Source organism: Crocodylus siamensis, chromosome 4 (assembly GCF_052110815.1).
Source record: "Crocodylus siamensis isolate JL-2025a chromosome 4, ASM5211081v1, whole genome shotgun sequence".
NCBI classification, from domain to species: domain Eukaryota; kingdom Metazoa; phylum Chordata; order Crocodylia; family Crocodylidae; genus Crocodylus; species Crocodylus siamensis.
Genome location: NC_143398.1, coordinates 165,602,318 through 165,622,583, shown reverse-complemented (window position 1 = coordinate 165,622,583; position 20,266 = coordinate 165,602,318). Strand labels below are relative to the sequence as shown.

Below are 20,266 nucleotides of genomic sequence, written 5' to 3'. Positions count from 1 at the left end.
ATGGTGAGTGTAGTTGCACGGTGCAGTAGTGGGATGAAGGAACAACCCTTGGCACAGAGCAGGAGACCTGAGGTGGTGACCTGTGGGGACACTGTTTAGAGGATGCTTGCACCCAGGACACTCTGCAGGGTGCAGGAAGCGCCCCTGCTGCCAGTCCCAGACACCATGGCCCAGTTCCGGCCCATAGGCTGTACGTTGCCAATCCCTGTTCTAACCATTAACTTCCTGTTGTGCTAGTTTGAGTAAACCTATTTACATTCGAGTTTTAAAAGTGCATTTAAACGTGGCTGATGCTGACAAAGTTTGAGCCATTGTAAAGGAGGACAACATAGGAGATCTCTTCACTGTATGCTGACCAGTCTGTAGTAACACCTAGCTCATTGTTTGGTGCTTTTCATCTATAGATATCATAGCACTTTAAAAAGGGGGTTAATTTTGCAGATGGAGAAACTGAGGCATAAATTTAAAGCAGTTTGTTGAAGGTCACCCAGCAGGCCAATGGCAGAGCCAGAAATAGAAGCTTCTGTCTATAAAACAATAAAAGAAAAGTTTAAAAAAACCCAAACTCTAGCAAGTCACTCATTTATAGAATTTAATGTATTTATATTTATTTAATGCTAATATATATTCATTTGTTCAGTTCTTATCTTTCAAATCAGAATATTCTGAATCTACAAGGCCAGAGTCTGAAGAACAGGGAATATCAATACAATCGGAATCTCTATCAGAGTGACCTTTTTAGACGGGAGTGCCGAAGTGTGGGCTTTACCCGTTATTGAATGTCACTGTTCCTGTTTCCACCCCCTTTCTATGTTTTGTTTTTCTTTTACATCTTTGAAAATAGAGACATTTTTAAATGGATTTGTGGACTATTTTTAAGTTCTTAGAGTGAATCTATAAAGCATGAATTGCACAACAGTGCCCCCAGCTGGCTAAATCAGATGTAGCATTGAGTTTTGTGTTGTAGATATTTCCATTAGAAACGTGGCAAGATGTCTTCCTAAGAGTCCTTAATATCACACATTCTCATCTTATTCCCACAAGTCATTCTATGAAATGCACCTTAACAGGATGATGACTGAGACATAGTGTTTGCCTATAGACATAATCTTCTGTTTAACAGAAAACTAAGAGCATCAAGTTAAGGAGTACGGTTTAGGAAATTTTAGGCATTTTTTTTCATTCAGTTTCCATTAATTTTTGCATGTGATGTCTATACTGATGATGTTAAATGTAAAGTTAACTGCATGCTGTTTTATGATACTGTTTTAAGCTTTAATAATATAGGGGCTGTAATTATTTAAAAATATATATGAATGAAATATAGTTATGCTATATTGAAGAGCTACAATTTAAGATAGAGTTTTGCTGAATTAAGACTGGGTTCAATATCGTATCCTGTAAGTACCTAATTTCAAAGTAATGCCATCTACAGAGAGATGGCCTGATATATGATATGAGGAGGTTCATCACATTCAGTAAAATTTGGCAAAGTAGTGTAAAAACTAATTAACTTCTGGGCTAGCTTATATAGTTTTATGGTATGTAGCATGTCATATGTACAGACTCATAGCATCATATAGTTTCAGGATGCATATTTTAAAAATCATTTTTTTCTAAACGATTCAGTTTATAACATTAAAATTGACAAAGCTAGCATGTTTATATGATACATGGTTCGTGTTCTGGTTATTTAACTGGGGAAAGAGTAATCTATTCCATTACTATGTGAAACAGTTTGGAGTTAGTTTGAAATATCTTGCACCATTTTTTACTTGAAGTTGACACTTGTGGTCTGGCAGCCTCAAAAATTAAAATAATCTATTGAATTTACTTTACAAAATGCAAGAGTAAAAGGTGGAGGTCAATCTTTAGCTTTTGGTTCTGCTGCAATTCAATACACTCCAGTAGATAAATAATGAAGATCAGTGAGTAACTAAATGTGTGTCCCATTGGCCCATCTGTTTTATCTTGTCTAACAGACATCCTGTAATGTTGTCTCCAAGTTTATTTTTAGGAAATTTTAATTTCTTATCAGAATCTTTAGAGCTCTTAACTAATTTGTAACTATCTAACCTTGAGAGTGAGGCATGGCATATCTGTATGTATGTATACATTTACATTATGAGATTTATATGCCACTTTTCCAAAAAATGCAAAGTAACTTAGGAATAGGAACCTGCCAAAATTGTGATTTTGCAATTTCCACAGAAAATGTGATTTCAGGTGGGCTCTGAAAAAATGCAGGTGTTGTGAAAAAGTGCAGGCTCTCTGGGGGGTGGGGAAGCAAAAAAAAGTTGCAAAAACAAAAAAAGTCTGGAAGCCTGGCATCCTGAAGCATGAGGGACGGAGCAAATAAGAGGCTGAGTCCTTGACGTAAGCTCAGTCTGGGGCCAGCCAGGGAAGCAGGAGGGTTTTGGCTCTGGCTTTAAAGCACCCACAGGCATGCTCCTACAGCAGCGGTTTTCAATCTTTTTGGATCAGCTTACTCCTGCCGGCCGGATGTAGAGGCAGGAGGGGTGGAGGGTGACATGCGGCTGAATGCAGTACAGCAGCCGCCACGTATAAGCTTCCCCCACCCCCAACATCCAGCTGCATAGACAGTGGCAGCATGTGATGATGCGTGGCGGCACTCCATCTCTACCCATGCGTACACTCTAGGGCCTTCTCAAGTACCCCTGGGGATATGCATACCCACAGTTGACAACCCCTGTCCTACAGCATACATGCTTCCACCTGAGGAAGCATGATGACAGGGATGATGAACACTAAGAAATCTTTCAAGATGGCCAAATATGTTTCAGTGCTGGACTGTACAAGACAGTATCCTGCAGAGATCTTGCATGTAGAGTGGAGAGCAGAGGGGAGAGCAACAAGGATGATGTTGTGGTGGGTGTGTGCTGTAGACCACCAGAGGATGAGGCAGATGAGACTTTCTTCATGCAGCTAGTGGAAATTTGCACATCATAGGCCCTGGTTCTCTTGGAGGACTTCAGTCATCCTGACATCTGCTGGAAAGCTAATACAGCAGTGCGCAGGCAATCCAGGAAGTTTTTGGAGAGTGTTGGAGATGACTTCTTGGTGCAAGCATTGGAGGGGCCATGCTCTTCTTGACCTACTGCTTACAAACAGGGAAGAATTGGTGGGGGATGTAGAAGTGGATGGCAAGTTGGGCAGCAGCAACCAAGAAATGATTGAGTTCAGGATCTGGATAACAGGAAGAAAGGAGAGTAGTGGAGTATGGACCCTGGATTTCAGAAAAGCAGACTTTAACTCCTTCAGGGAACTAACGGGCAGGATCCCCTTGGAGACCAGTCTGAGGGAGAAAGGAGTCTAGGACAGCCGGTTGTATTTTAAAGAAACCTTACCGAGAGTGATGGAACAAACCACCTTGATGTTCAGGAAGAATAACAAATGTGGCAAGCAACTAGCTTGGCTTAGCAGATAATTCTTTGGTGAACTTAAGCACAAAAAGGAATCTTACAAGAAGTGGCAGCTTGGACAAACAACTTGGGAGGAATATAAAAATATTGCTCAGGATGCAAGGCTGAAGTCAAGAAGACCAAAGTGCAATTGGAGATGCAGCTAGTGAGGGATGTCAGGGGTAGCAAGAAGGGTTTCTATAAGTATGTTAGCAACAAGAAGAAGGTCAGGGAAAGTATAAGTCTCTTACTGAATGGTGGAGGCACCTTAGTGGCTGATAATGAGGAAGAGGCTGAAATACTCAATGCCTTTTCTTCCAGACAGTTGGAAAAGGGCAAATAGAGCGCCCATATTTAAGAAAGAGTAGAAGGAGAATCCAGTAAACGTAGACCTAGTCAGCCTCATCTCAGGCACCAGAAAAATCATGGAGAAGATCTTCAAAGAATCCGTTTCTAAGCACTTGGAAGAGAAGGTGATTAGGAAGAGTCAGCATGGATTCATCAAGGGCAAATCATGCCTGACCAACCAGATAACTGGCTCTGTGGATGCAGGGAAATCAGTGAACATGATATACCTTGGCTTTAGCAAGGCTTTTGATACAGTCTCCCACAGCATTCTTGCAAGCAAGCTAAGGAAGTATCGAATGAATGAATGGACTAAGGTGGATAGAAAGCTGGCTGGATTGTCCAGTTCAACGGGTAGTGATCAATGGCTTACAGTGTAGCTGGGAGCCAGTATCAAGTGGAGTGCCCCAGGGGTCAGGCCTGCGGCCAGTTTTGTTCAATATCTTCATTAACAATTTGGAAGATGGGATGGATTGCACCCTCAGCAAGTTCACAGATAACACCAAGCTAAGGGCTGTAATAAATACACTAGAGGGTAGGGCTAGGATTCAGAGTGACCTGGACAAATTGAAGGATTGGGCCAAAAGGAATCTCATGAAGTTCAGCAAGGAGAAGTGCAAAGTCCTGCACTTGGGATGGAAGAATCTCATGTACTGCTGACTGGCTAAGCAGCAGCTCTGCAGAAAAGGACCTGGGGGTTACAGTGAACAATAAGATGGATGAGTCAGTAGTGTGCCTTGGTTGCTGAGAAGACTAATGGCATCCTGGGCTGCATTAGTAGGAACACTGCCAGCAAATGGAGGGAAGTACTTATTCCCCTCTATTCAGCACTGGTGAGGCCACATCTGGAATACTGTGTCCAGTTTTGGGCTCCCTACTTATCCACATAGAAAGGATGTGGATAAGTTGGAGAGAGTCCAGTGGAGGGCTGGGGCACATGACTTCTGAGGAGAAGCTGAGGGAATGGGGTTTGTTTAGTCTGCAGAAAAGAAGACTGAGAGTGGATTTGATAGCAGCCTTTTACTACCTGAAGGGTGGGTTCCAAAGAGGTTGGAGTTAGACTGTTGTTAATGGTGACAGATGACAGAACAAGGAACAGTGGTCTCTAGTTGCAGCAAGGGAGGTTTAGGTTGGATATTAGGGAAAAACTTTCACACTAGGAAGGTGGTGAAGCATTGGAACAGATTACCTAGAGAGGTGGTGGAATCTCTATCCTTGGAGGTTTTTAAGGCCTGGCTTGACAAAGCCCTGGCTGGAATGATATAGTTGGGGCTTGGTTCTGCTTTGAGAAGGGGGTTGGACTAAATGACCTCCTGAGGTCCCTTCCAACCCTAATTTTCTATGATTCTGTGGGGGAAGACGCTTCTGTACCTCTTGCAGTGTAACTGTGGATGTGTCCAGGAAAACCAGCATAAATTGGCACTTGGAGTCTGAGGCACACATGAAGCAGAAGGCTGCTGCACAGGCTGAAGGTCACAGTAAGAAGCAAGCAACTGTCTCCTCCCTCTTTAAAAGGACCCCAAGAAAGCAGCTTGCTAAGGCAAGAGGCATTATTTTCCTTCTTGGAGGCTTTCGCAGTGGCAAATATCTTGCTGGAGAAACTTGATCACGTGAAGTTAAGGGACTTCCTGAACCAACACATGCCAGATGCTGGCAGTTTTCCACATGTCAACAAGCTTCGTCAAGGCTATCTCCCTGTAGCGATTAATTTGCATGTACAGTGCCTGAATGCTGCCTTAGGAGAATATCATTCCTTCTCCATTGTGGCTGATGAAGCTAGCAACCCTCAAGATAACTGTGCTGCCCATTTTATATGTACTAAAGAGCTGGACAGACCAGGGCCTGCCTGTGTTTCAGACATCTGTCAGTTTTCTTACCATGTTCCAAGCCATCGTGAAGGTAACTGCCAGCTATGGCATAGACTTTAAAAAGATCTCAGCATTCTTGTCTGATAATGCCATATACATGTGCAAAGCTTTCTCTGATGTGCTCCACAAAATGCTGTCCAACGCTGTTTATGTCACCTGTAATGCAAACATTTCATTCCTAGTAAGTGACATCTGGTGCACGCAGTTCCCTGATGTGGATAGTCTGGTATCTTCCTTGAAGAAAGCCTTCAAGCACTGTCCAGGTCATAAGGACTGGTACAGGGAGTCTGTAACCAGTCTAGGTGGGGACTCGCATGGCACTGTACTGCTGCCATCAGAGCCTGTGTCCGCACAGTAGAATTTGTGCTTCGGCACAATCTGTTACCACACTAAGCATGCAGTGCTACTAGCAGTTTGTGAGTGAGGAGCTGGAAATGACACCTGGTGCACACAATACATGTTCAAGCTTCGCAGTTTCTTAGTGCAAGATGACATTCAAGATCAAGCGACGTTTGTAGCTGGCAGTACCACCTGACATGGTAACCTAAGAGGATTAAGCCCATGGAAGCCATTAATTGACGCATTACAACCTACGCAGCTGTTTGGGGCCATCTGGCAATCTGCGAGGAGGGGCAGGACTGCTGGAGTCCCCTGACCAATCAGAAGCATGGCAGGGCCCGCTATGCTCAGCCCACAGAAGTGATGACCAGCCCTGGAATCTGCCTGTAAAATCAGCTGGCAGCCGCCTCAAATTCTGTAAACCCCTGCTTATAAACAGTACTGCAGTATGCATATGCCTTTCTCAATTACTTATGAAAACTAAGGCTACTGTAAATATTCATGGTACCAGTCTCCAAGCTTTTTTTTGTATATGGTAAAATAAGAACAGGAGGCAAACCAAATCCAGTCCTCCTTTCCTATCAAATTACCAGTCATGAGTATTTCATTGCTGTGGAAGGAAAAAGTGTTTTTGTGTTGACAGGCAAAAAATGTGAAACAACTAATATTGTCATTTGATGTACATTAGTTTTAAAAAAGTCATTTTCTGACAAGAAACCACATTAAATTGTGTAAAATAATACCTCTTACCATTTTCACATATAGTTGTCAAGTATGTGTAAGCAACAAGGTGGAAAACTTCTCTGTGGAGGTTTATGTACAAGTAAGCTTATTTATACTAAGCTGCAGTTGTGTATAATTCGCAGTATTTGTGAAAAGGAGTAATTAGAGTTTTGGCATTGAAATCTTTTGTTCAAATAGTATATAAATATCCGGTGATTATTTTTTTTGGGGCGGGGGCCCTCTTTAAAAATCTTGTAAAATGCTCCATGAATCTCTCCTGGTATTTAGTTTGAAAATAATGGATGGTTGATCCTTTCTTTGAAGGAAAGAATGCAGGAAATCTTAGAAGTCCAAAAAATAATTTGGAACAAGAAACATATTCCTTGTTTTTATTTATAAACCATTATAATGAGCTATTTTTATTAAATGAACTACACATGTAAAAGGATTTTAAATGTAAAAATGTTTTTTGAAGTTAAAGGGAACTTGTTTAAACAACTCTAATTCAATGTGTTGATGACAAAACATTGAGTAGTTGGTGTGGGTTTCGTTAGCTCATTTATATATTTAAATTTGTTCCTTTTTTGTTCGTGTTTTGACATTGTGATGATCCTGATAGAGTTGTTCTTCTGGGATATTTACACGTTGCAAGCATTTGAAAAATGTTGTATCTTCACATAGTTGTTGCTTAGCCAAACTATAATTCCATTTTCAAAAATTACTCTCATAACTCAGTTTATAACTCAGTTCTCCCCAATCTTTAATCTGTTTTGCTTCTTATCCGTTTTCCCACCTAACATCTGATATATTTCTGCATTGCCTAGAAGTATGTGTGGGAGGGAATTTTAGGGCCAAGTCATTAGGAATTTGCAAAGAACTGTTGTCTTCCTGCTCTTTGACAGATGTTAAAATCACATTGGCAGTTTTACTGCTATCACTCTAATAGCTCAGAGTGTGCTGACTACTATTCATATATTGTTGTTATTGTTTTCAAAGTCTCACATTTTCAGTGTTTTGTTTTCTTTTTTTGTTTGTTTGTTTTACAGATGTGGAAAGCAGTGTTAGCAAAAGTCACCTAGTTTTTTTAGGTTTTTCTGTTTGTTTTTTTCATAAACAGATATTTCAATAATGCAGACACTTTTCCCCACAATGCTCAGGGGATTCAGTACTTTCAAGTAGTCCTGCAGTGGCAAATGCTCATGTATCATGGAAATTATTTTTTGTTCAGGTTATTTTTTGTTATACCAGTTTATAACAGAATAATGTTTGAGCCAAAAGGTTGCAAGTTTCTGCATCTCACTAAAAATTGGGTTCATACTTAATGCTGAAAACTAAATAAAGCGTTAATACTGTATTTTTATTCAAGGTTCCTGCCTGCTTCCTATTCTTTGTGGTTGAACCAACAGGTGGAAGTCACAAATTCAGGGTGTAGTCAACCATGGATTAGTCTGGTTTACTCCTTTTATATGGAAAACCTACCTATGGGAAGGAAATTACATCAGTGCAAAGGAACTAAATTTCCTTTGTGAGGGGGAAGTGAAAAGCTCTAGATCAGCACAGCTCAAACAGGGTGTGCTGCCTCTGATATAGCCAGTCAATTGGAAGACTTGGAGCTCCAGCCATAAGATAAACTTGACCATACACATGACATCACACACAGAAAATATCCCCATAGCAAACATTCCCTTAGTACACTTCCCTGTACCAGCACAGATTTTTATAGGTAAATTTGCTTTTCTGGGAAGAACAAAATTCCCTTTCTTGGTAAAGGGTTCAACTGCATGAATTCTGTTTGTGTGACAGCTACCTTGATTATATGTGTATAGCTATTTCATAGATTTCTAGGATTGGAAGGGACCTGGTAGATCATTGGGTCCAACCCCCTGCTCCAGGCAGGAAACAGCTCTGGGGTAAGTAACCCCAGCCAGATGCCTTTCTAATCTCTTCTTGAACACCTCCAAGGTAGGGGAAAGAACCACCTCCCTTGGAAGCTCGTTCCATATTTTGGCAGCTCTTACCATAAAAAATTTCTTCCTTATGTCCAATCAAAATCTATTCTCCTTCAATTTGTGGCCGTTCTTTTAGGTAACCCCGAGGGGTGCCCTGGTAAACAGAGTGTCCCCTATTTCCTGCTGACCCCTTCCTGATGAGTTTGTAAACAGCCCCAAGATTGCCTCTCAGCCTTCTCTGGCAGAGGCTGACGAGTTTCAGGTCCCTCAGTCTGTCTTCATAGGGTCTTACCTGCAGGCCCTCAACCATACAAGTAGCCCTCCTCTGAACCCTCTCAAGGTTTTCCACATCCTTCTTGAAGTGCGGCGCCCAAAACTGGATGCATTACTCCATCTGTGGCCTCCCCAGTGCTGCATGGGGGGGGCAGGGGGGATTATCACTTCCCTAGACCTTCTCGTGATACACCTGCTGATGCAAGAAAGAGTGTGGTTAGCCTTGCTTATTACCTCTTCACACTGGCGGCTCATGATCATTTTTGCGTCAGCCAGGACTCCAGGATCTCTTTCCACTGTTGTGGTGATCAAAATGATACCCCCCCAGTCTATAGGTGTGTTGGAGATTCTTTCTCCCCAGGTGCAGGACCTTGCATTTATCCTTGTTAAATTGCATCCTATTCTGATCCACCCACTTCCCCAGTCTATCCAAATCTGCCTGAATTTGCTCCCTACCCTCCAGTGTGTTTACTATAACCCATAGTTTAGTGTCATCTGTGAATTTGGACAAGGTGCTTTCAACACCTTCATCCAAATCACTGATGAAGGTATTAAACAGTACTGGTCCAAGGACAGAGCCTTGAGGGACACCACTGCCCACATCTCTCCAGGGAGAAACTGACCCATCAACCACCACTCTCTGGGTGTGTCCCATAAGCCAGTTTTTCACCCACCTTACTGTGAAAAAGTCCACATCACAGTTACTCATTTTGCTCGTAAGAATTGGGTGTGACACTGTGTCAAAAGCCTTTTTAAAATCCAGGTAAATAATATTTACTTGCACTCCTGCATCTAAACACTTTGTGACCTGGTCATAAAAAGAGACAAGGTTAGTCAGGCAGGATCTGTATAAACCCATGCTGGTTGTCCCTTACCATTGTGTTACCCGCTGGCCCCCTGCAAATGTGATCCTTTATGATTTTTTCTAAGGTCTTGCCAAGAATAGAGGTGAGGCTAACTGGCTTATAATTACCCAGGTCCTCCTTCCGCCCCTTCTTGAAAACAGGGACCACGTTGGCCCTTTCCCAGTCCTCTGGGACTTGTCCCAAGTGCCACAAGTGCTCAAACAGTTGTGCCAGTGGTTTTGCCATGTCATTGGTCAATTCCTTTAGTACCCTTGGGTGAAAATCATCAGGGCCTGCCAACTTAAAATAGGTCCAGCCCTTCCAAGTGCCCCTTCACTAGGCCGTTCTGTAGTGGCTCTGTACCCTGTGTCTTCTTCCTGTTCCCTATGTACTTAAAGAAGGACTTTTTGTTATCCTTAATCTTTGTTGCCAACTTGAGTTCTGCATCTGCTTTGGCCTTCCTCAATGCTTCCCTGCAAGCGCAAGCCAAGCAGGTATACTTCTCTTTGGTGGCTGCCCCCTGCTTCCGCAGCCTGCAGGCCTCTTTTTTCCTCTGAAGTCTCTCCCGGATTTCCCTGCTTAAACAAGAAGGTTTTTTTGGCTCTTTTGCCTCCCTTTGCATGTACTGGGATGGTGCCCCTCTGTGCCTGTAGGATCAGTCCCTTGAGGAACTCCCACTCTTCTTGGACTCCCATCTCACAGATGTGATTGGCCTTCCAGAAGTCCAGCACTACTGCCCTACTAGTTGTCTTTCCCACCTTATGCTGGACAGTGAATCCTATCAACTGGTGGTCACTATCCCCTAGATTACCTTGTACCTGTAGATTCCCCACCAAGTCCTCTCCTGTGGCCAGCACCAAGTCAAGTAAGGCATCTCCCCAAGTGGGACTGCATATGTCCTGTGTTAGACGCAGGTTAAAAACCTACGTGAATGGGCAGACCTGGCCAACTGCTCCTGCCAGCAGGTGTCTGGGTAATTTAGGTCACCCATGACAACTAGGTCCTTTGAGCATACTGCCTTTGAGAGCTGTTTCGAGAATTCTAGGTCTAATTCTTCCTCCTGGTGTGGGGGTCTGTAGTAGACCCCAACTACCAAGTCCCTTTCACTCTTACCCTCTTGTAATCTGACCCATAGGATTTTGATTTGTCCTTCTGTCCCCATCTTTATTACAGAAAATGTATAATGTTCCCTAACATATAGAGTAATGCCTCCCCCCGTTTTTTCCCCAATCTATCCTGCCTATATAACTTGTAGCCTTCAATGCCCACTGCCCAGTCATGAGTAAGGTCTCACCAGGTTTCTGTTGGACCAGCCAGGTCAGGATCTTTGTCTGCAAGCAGGAGTGCAAGTTCCTTCTGTTTGTTACCCATACTCCTAGCAATAGTATAGAGACACCTAACCCCCTGATAGGTGCCCTTAGTATTCCCCTATGCTGATTCTTAGTGGGCCTCTTAGTACTTACCTGATCATTTCCAGTGCGTGGTTCATGGCTTGTCTTACCCAAACTCATCCTGAACTCGGCATCCCCATCCCCGACAAAGCTAGTTTAAAGCTCTACTTAGGAGGTCTTCCAACCTGCAAGAAAACAGACTCTTACCTTTTGGAGAGAGATGTAAGCTGTCCCATCCCAGCAAGGTCTTATCCTGGAAGTACGAATAATGGTCTAGATAGCCAAACCCCGCATGGTGGCACCAGCTCCGAAGCTATGAGTTGACCTCCTCAATGCAGTTGCTGTAGTGCTGGCCACGGCCGCTGAGGAGGACCAATGAGAAGACTACTTGTGCCCCCGAGCCTCTAAGCCTGTCTCAGAGCCATGTAGTCGGCCATGACCCATCCCAGACTACTCTGGGCTGCATCATTCGTTCCAACATGGATGAGGACCATGGGGTAGTAGTCAGTGGGCCTGATTAGGTCTGGAAGCCTCGCTGTGACATCCCAAATCATATCCTCCCGTACTGTAGGATATAGGTGGCAGATGCCTCCCTCTTCCTCTCAGGAGTGAGTCGCCCACCACAATGACTTGATGCCTTCTCCTCCAGTTGCCTCTCAGCCTGTCTGGTGGTAGCTGTGGACTTGGCCTCCGTTGCTGTACTCTCTCCAAGTGATGCCAGCTCATCATACCTGTTTCCCAGCTGTGCTGGGGGAGTTGTTCCAATAGTGCGACATCTAGTTCTGTGACATCTATATCTGGAGGTGACCTGTTTTCTATCCTTCTGCATTGATCGCCTCCTGTGATGCCTTCCCTCTGGGTGTGTGGTTGAATGATGCAATCCTGCTGAGCTACTTTAGTTTTTTGCTTTACTTAATAGGAGTTTTAAGTTTTCATATGACGAGAAAAATATTTTTTTTTATGAGACTGTCTAATAAACCTCCTTACATTCACAGACCAAAAACCCCTTGAGTCACACCTTTTTTGCACTTCTCCCACAGCACATCCATCCTGCTTCAAGCAGAAAGCTGCTGAGCCCTACTACTGCCAGTATTTCTTGTTTATAAATTATCACCCCCCCCCCTTTTTTTTAGCCATAAATTCATTTCTCATTTCTTTTGGAACTGTGTTCCTCTTGGCTAGCTACAGGTGTGGTTTTTTTCACAGACAGTAGGCAAGGTGATCAATGAGGGGAAGAAATAGAAGAAAGTTTAAAGAGAGATCTGCCTCATCTGAGTTTCTATTAATAGACCTATGTCAAGAGAGAGTGAGATAACCTTCAGAAAAAGAGCTAGCTGTTGCGGGAGATTCAGGTGTCTCTTCTCCCCAACCTGCCCCCCCCCCTTCCCATTTGCTTGTCTCTGGGAAGTCCAAGAAAGCTAAGGATAAATTACCCTAGGGAAAAGCTTAGATGGGTATTTTACTAGCAGTCTTTTCAGCCCTGACACTACATCCCAAAATAAGGATGATTTATCTCAGTGGAATCCATTAAATCTGACAAGGACACTACCAAGGAGCTTTCTCAAACAGAATTCTTTGCATCCATTGTAAGAGGTGTTATTTGAACCCTTGAGTTTTGTACCGAGCCAGCCAAGCTGAAGAGAGAGTATTTATTTCTTGATTGATTCCCCAAATAATTTAATGAAGTCTCTTAAGGCAATATAAAGCACACTATTCTGGCTGTGCTGTACTTTGTAGGGTAGGGAAGGATTTTTGGGTGTGATATCTTTTATTGAACCAACTGTATAGATGGGAGGGACATAGATCACTTTATAGATGACTATATTCTTCCAACACTTCCAGACTTGCCTTCACATTTTAAAGAATCATTAAAGGCATGCAGCACTATACTCATACCTCAAAATTAAACAAAGTGGTGTATTCCTGATCCAGGTTTTAGAGATCCATCTCACTATAACTCACTGAAGATCTTGTGTATTTGAAGGTAGCAGTGGTGGAAAAGCTTATTAGATGGTCATGATGATAAACTGTGCATTGGTTAGGATGTACTAGGTGCCACACTCTTGCTGGCACATTTGAAAAGTTCAGTGTAAATGTTTGCTTCCTTTTTAACGTATGCTAAGCTGATAGTTATCCTGTGGAGAGCTTAAAGACTGTATTTTAATCACCTTTAGCATATGCTAAATCTAAACTAACCCATAAAATTGGACTTCCTGAAAATCATTTAAATAGACCAGTGTCTCTCAAGGGGGAAATTTTAAATTCACAATGTCTGACCTCTGTCTCCTTTACATGTTATTCCAAGCCAGTAGTGGCCTATTCATAATAACAACTTGAGCATTATTTAAGAGATGGCAACCACATCAGTTCTCAAGAAAACATCCTGCCTTTGCTGGTGCCCTTTGTGTAACTTAAGTTTTTGGCCAGTGCAATAGCCAGATATCAGTCCTGGCTATATCCACAGAAAGAAGACTCTAACAACAAGCAGAATCTGCCTTCTGCCAGACTTTCTTTTGGAGACCTGTTTGGAGAAAAAACCTTCTGACAAAAGTGCTTGAGAAGGAAAAGTATGTCTTGCTAGCATCAAAACTTTCAAGAAAGGGACTTCAGAACCCAAACTTCAGAAGCAGTTCAGGAGGAAAGAGATGTCATCCTCTGAGGGTAGGCAATAGAACAGATTCTCCAGAGGGGAAGGTCTCATCAGAACCCCTTACCTTAAATTCCCCTAATCCCAGGCATCCAATACCAAACCTACCAGGTGAAGAGAAGAGGATGGGTGTCCATTTTCTCCCTCCATTAATAGTAAAGTGCCTCCAAGGCAGATTATATGGAAATAGCTCTGCAGACTGTCACTGAGAGACTAATTGTCACCATTTCATCAAAATGCCAACCTTCAAAAAAATATACCTACATAGGAATAATGTGACCAGAGCTATTAAACATTTACTTCTCATAGCAGCCATAGAGCTAATCTCTACCCCACACTTTCTCAGGAGTCTGCTGTTTTATTTGTAGCACGGAAGAGGAGAGGAGGATTTTACACTGTGCTCGGCTTCCAGTTACTTAACGAGAGTACTAGGAAGCACAGATTTTAAAACATGTGGAACAAAAGTGAAAAACACACCAGTGCAGGAGTATTGGGGCCACAGGTACCTGCATGGGAGACTGGCTCAGCCACTTGGGAAGAAATTTGGTACGTATGGGGTAGGCTTCTTGCTTGTGTGTTATAAAATGAATCTGATTGACTCAATAGATGTAACATTTGAACTGTGGTGTACACTTCCATAGGGTAATAATTCAGTCATTCCTTTCAGCAGGTGCTAGAGGAAAGGGATCATTCAAATTCTCCCTCGTCATATTTTATTATTCATTTTTCTCATTCGGGAAATCTTTGTTTACCAATTATGGATGATTGTCAGATGAACTCTGGTAAGAGGGAGGACTCAATTTACCTGCTAGTTTTCCTTCTACAAGATGTTTGGCAATCTGTTTCATCCTCTAGAGGACTGTATTCTTAAGAGACCAAATATGGGAAAAAGTTCTCTTTGTTCTTTTAGACATGTCAGGTAGTAGCTGTTCTTGTTATGTTAAGGAGTTTTTCTACCATTTGAAGTTTTCATCTTGTAAAACTGGGCTGTAATGCTTGAAGGGCCTGCCCTGCTTCCACAAGTGTTAGTTCCATACTACCTTTACCTCTACGTAGCAAGCCTAAATGTATAGGATTGCCAGACATGAGTAGCATTTTCAAAAGTGTATGAAGTGACTTAAAGCATAAGTCTTATGTGCTTATGTACCCAAGTCATTTAGGTGCTTTTGAATATCCTGCTCAGCATCTTGCAGAAAAAGAAACAAGTAGCAGGTAAGCAAAGACTATTTTCTGTCATTGAAAAAATAGGTGAAGGGTAAGGTGGCAACATCTAAGTTTCACAACTGCTTATTAAATGCTAAGTGTTTCTTGGATTCACTCTTTAGAGACTTGTAATTGTAAGGGTGGGAGGAGACTGGCAGTGTTAAATGAAGGAAATGTAATTGCTTAAAACTCTGCTCATCTTCTATAATCAATACACTATAAAATTACTGCACTGATTTCTTTTGACTTATTTTCTTTCTCTTTCTTTCTGCACAAGCACTCCTATCTGGACAGGGAAACCTCCCTCCTTCTGAGAAACATTGCAGGAAAACCTTCTCATTTGCTGACCAAGGTGATTCTTCCTCTTTCCACCTGCACGTGACTCTTCCTTGTAGTTAGAATACAGTTCATACTTATGGGTTTATATCCCTTCCCTCTTTCCTTCTGACCATTTCCAATAACTTTTGCGCGCGCGTGTGTGTGTGTGTGTGTGTGTGTGTGTGTGTATTATTTCAGTGACTTTTCCTCTGGTCAGAGGAAACGGGCTGCTTTTAAAGGCTGTGTCTCATTTTAAATGCGCTCTGAGTTGCTGTACATCTCAGAGATTCCAAATTATTGTAGAGCATTTGATAATCATGTTAGTATTCAATTTTCTTAGCTACAGAAGCAAATGGAGTCTAAAAGGTCTTCTGTTCTCTCCCCTTCATGAATATAAAAATGAAGTTTTGGGAATCACTTGGATACTTTTTCTGTTGCAAGAAAATAGATACTTGTTTTAAATGGATTAAAACTATTTGCCATCTCTCATGCTGAGAGAGGGAAGATCAAACTCATTCTTCAGGTGTTCTTCCATCATGTTATATAGGCAAATACAGTAGGTTGACAGCATGTTCAGAAGCCTGTTAAAGATAGCTCCTAAACTATTTCCCTAACACATGGAAAGGGTCAGTGATGTCCTAGGACTTGGTTGCCTCATATGTTTTCATCTACTGTTTATGGTGAGAATCCTCATTTCTGTATTTATTGTTGTTTGGAATCAGTATGCGTGAGAAGGTGATACAGAGGATGAATCCATCAGGTGATGATCAAATGGCACAAGGGAGAATAGGTATTTTTATACTGTTGAAAAGGTTTTGCACGTTCATTAAAACAAGGGTCTGGCTTCACTGCTTTTTACCTACTTTATACCATTTCTTTGATTTTAAAAGAAGGGTGAAAGGGTACTATTAAGGGGAAGTTGAGGCAAGTATGAAGGCAAGGACTCCACTAATTATACCAATATATTAGTCATAAAGAACATGTTTGTTAAATAGATTGATTTAGGCTGTATTTGCAAATTATACTTTAGAACTGCTCTTTTTTGTCTATATTTATATTTGTGCTAAAGTGTCTTAAATGCTCAGCAAGAATATCTTCTGCGAAAAATTTATAGTCTGTTATATTTCAGAGGAGCTTTAACAGCAGCCCAGAACAAAAGTCATTTCTGCTTTATCACAGCCCTCTCCTATTTTTGGTTTTTATTTTAAAAACCTTACTGGTTTAGGTGCATGTGAATTAACACCAGTGATAGCATGTACATAATTTTTTTTTATTCTAATGTCCTCCTTGCTTCCTATGGTTTATATGTTTTCAGTATGCATTTGTACACATTTGCTACTATATGAAATGAAAATAGGTTTAATTGAAACCTTTCCTTTGGGTCAGTTCATGTTAATTGATGTGCCCCTGAGCCACAGTGCCTCCTTGGAGTCATTATTGGGATCCAGTGCCATGTTTTCCTCTCTAGCTGGACATCTACCATCTTACACATGTGTATGCAGTTTTCAGTCAACCCTGCCTCTAATATTTCAATTGCTGAGTTAGACTTGCTTTGTGCTCTGCGTTTGTATTATCCACTTCCACCCTAGGTTTCATATGTTCCGGTCCAGGATTTTTGGGGGAGGATCCTAGGTTTCTGGGTACGTTGCGAGTTCCCCTTCTGGTGTATTAAGCATGAGTGAAAAGTTAGTAGAATGGCAGAAAGATAGCGGCACAGGAAATTGATAGTGGTAATGGACTATATGAAATTGAGACCAGAAACTTGAATTTTTGTTATCCTATGCTGCTGAGTAGAGTAATAGGGGTGGGGTCACAGCTCACTGTATATCCATCCCATGTTCCCAACAGGCATTCCTGCTTAGATATAAGATGCTTCATGGCCCATGCCTAAATGCTTTCAGGAGGGAGGGGGATGCTTTCAGCAACAGATTTCTGCTTTCTCTCATGCTGCCCCTCACATTTGGGAGGCATTCTCTGTAAATGTCTACCTCATCTTAAAGCTCCTCTTTGCTGTGTTGCCTAAAAAAGACTGAGGGTTTTGACTGGCGTGTGCCAGGGTTTTGACTGGGGTATGCGAGTGTTCTTCTGGGACTTTAAACCTGGAGGTTCCTGGCTAGAGGGTCTTGCCCCTCCACTCAGAGTCAGACCAGTCGTCATATTTGGGGTCAGGTTAGGAATTTTACCCCGTGGCTGAATTGGTAGGGATGGTGGGGGGGGGTTGCCTTCCTTTGTTGGGGGGCATGGCCCTCTACCCAGAATCTCTTGAGCATATATTAACAGCATTTCATAGAAGCAGGACATTGGCTGCCGTATTTCCTCTGCTTTACCTGTGTGTGGTTAGGATATTAGGTCTATGTTGTGTTAGGGTTGATGGTAGTCTTATGTACAGTGTAGATTGCGGTTTGGATAGGGATGATCCTTCTTCAGGCTTACCTAGGCAACTTCTGGAGGTTCCTTCCAGTGCTGCTTCTCTATGACTACAAAATTTTGACAAGTGTAAGTTTGCTGATGTACAAAGACCATTGTCTGCCCATGCTAACTAATATTGTTGCCATTGTCGTCTTGTGGTCCCTAGCCCCTCCTTGTTTGCCTGTATGCCTCTGCCTCTTTTTTTTTTTTTTGCTTAGGTTGTTGATTGTTTGAGGCAGGGATCATCGTGTAGTCCCATACTAGTATAGCTTCTAGGACAATAAGGTCCTAGCCCTTGACTAGGACCTGTAAGTGCTATACTAATTCAAACAGCAACAGTGGCTGAAGCAACACATAGCAAACCTCAATGCAGATGTACTGGTACTCCAGGCAAGGAGGTCCCTCCATAGAAGAGAAGGAATATCTTGAATTTTACATTTTCTCCTTTGTTGTTTGATATGCAACACAGTATTTACTGCAGATTATTCAAACTCTTCCAAGAAAATAAAAATTAAAAAATGCCACACCTAAGTGACAAGCAGAGATTTTTGTGGACTACATCTTTTATTACATTAACTGCATGGTTAGACAAGCTTTTAAATACAGCCATTACACTGAGATGAAATCAACAAGTTTGTCTCAATATCAGATTGGAAGTAAGCTGTCAAATGAATATTAACAATTACCAATACTTCTCAATTCTGAAGAGGTGGTTTTCTACTTGGTTTTAATTCCTAGTTAAAGACGTTTACCAAAGTCAGTGAAATCAGTTACTTGGAACTCGTTAAGTTAACTTAGTAGAGAAACCAAATTGTTATTTGCAAATGCCTAAACCATAACCTCAGAGTCAACTATAGAGCTTCCTTCTTAAATTTAAATTGTGATGGATGATCCTTTCTCTTTCCAAAGAACTCTAATACACAGACATTTAACATACTTTGGAGAGCTTTTCTTTTGATCACCTTCTCTGTAGGGACTTTGTGTATTTACATACATGCACACACAAAAGGCCACACTTCTATTTCTACTACCTAAAAATAAAAAGTTGGAAAAACAGGAAAAAGAAAAAGGTACTTACAATAACAGCAGGCTTAAATGCCACAGTACTTGCACTTTTCTGGACTCTCATATGGTAGGTCTTCGAATTGTAGTTAGAAAGCCATATAATTGTGGGCGGTTGACACAGAGCAATCAGAGTGGAGGTTGATGTCATGAATTCTATCCCCAAGGTCTTGGAGATTCTGGAATGTCTTTCTTAGATGGCTCATTGACCCACAAGGCAAAGATTCTTTACTTTATCCTGGATTTTTATGTTTGTTTATTCCAATGAACCAGAAGTTGGCAACAGGAATATTATGCTACAGGAGAGTATCACTGAATCTCTCCGATTCGAATCAGAACCCTCCAAATCAATTCGGAGAGATTCAGAAAGATTCGGCAATTCAGACAGACACAGCTTTAAATGTTTTTTCTACATACCTCTTGGTAGCAGGGGCTCGTGAATGCTGTGATGCTGGGGCATATGGAGTGTCCCACAGAAGTGCCGGGGGCTCCCTGGTGCACTGAGTAGCAGACCTGGATGTGGACCAGAAGCAGTTCTGGTCCACTTCCAGTCCACTGGAGAGCATGTGGGGGTGGCCCCCCGCACCTTCTGGCTTGGCGACTGATGCCTCCTGTGTCTGGAGGGTCCCCCTGCAGCCAATCGATGAGCTGGAGGGGTACAGGGGAGCCCCCCTTCATGCTCCCCAGCAGACCCAGAAGTGGACTGGAAATACTTCCGGGTTCACTGCCAAGCATGTGGAGGCCCTCCCCTATACTCCTGTGGAACGCTCCGTGCGCACCAGCATCGCAGCGTTCACAAACCGTGCTGGTACCTCGAGGTATGTAGAAAAAACAGTTAAAGCTGTGTCTGTGTCCGAATCCCTGAGTCTCCAAATCTGCATCGAATCTTCAGATTTGGCCGAATCAAATCGGGGATAGTGATCCAAATCAATAAATCGAATTACTGTCCCTGATTTGGGCCAAATCAAATAGGGCCTGCTTCACGCACCCCTAATATATAGGCAGTCTTTGACTTCAGACATTTTGAGTTGCAACAAATGGCACTTACAAGGCTTATAAATTGACACCCTGTTTCAACATTCTGATGTCAGTTTCAACTTTACGACGCTTACTCTAACATGATGCCGCACCAGCGAACAAGTTCACTGCATCTCCCATCTCCCTGGAGAATGTCTGTCCAAACTTACTTGCACACTTCCTTTAAAAAAGCAGACAAGACTCCAGAAAAATTTGCAGCCAGGACTCCTGAGAAGACTCCAGCCAAGAACCCTTCAAAGTCCCGCGAAGTCACCTCAAAGAAATCCTTCCAAATCAATATGATTGCTATTTATGATATAAATACATTAATGTAGCTATATTATTCATCTATAACTGACTGAGTACAAAATTCTGGGTTATTTTTGGTGAAAATAGGGTATTGGGCCTTGGTTCAGGAGCCAATCAATCCCCCTTTTTATAACATTGTTCCTATG

The 20,266-nt window shown here is 42.2% G+C and overlaps 1 protein-coding gene across 4 annotated transcripts in view; it reads left to right on the top strand.

Annotated features, from left to right (window-relative positions):
- The window catches only part of RAPH1 (Ras association (RalGDS/AF-6) and pleckstrin homology domains 1), a 177,532-nt gene that overhangs the window by 98,718 nt on the left and 58,548 nt on the right, over positions 1-20,266 (top strand). For 2 of the 4 annotated variants that reach the window (XM_090044782.1, XM_090044784.1), the window contains one exon: positions 15,283-15,357. The exons of the other annotated variants lie outside the window; for them this stretch is intronic. In XM_090044782.1, the coding sequence (XP_089900908.1) occupies positions 15,283-15,357 (75 nt within the window). The remainder of the gene's footprint in view (positions 1-15,282; positions 15,358-20,266) is intronic. 4 annotated transcript variants of the gene reach the window in all.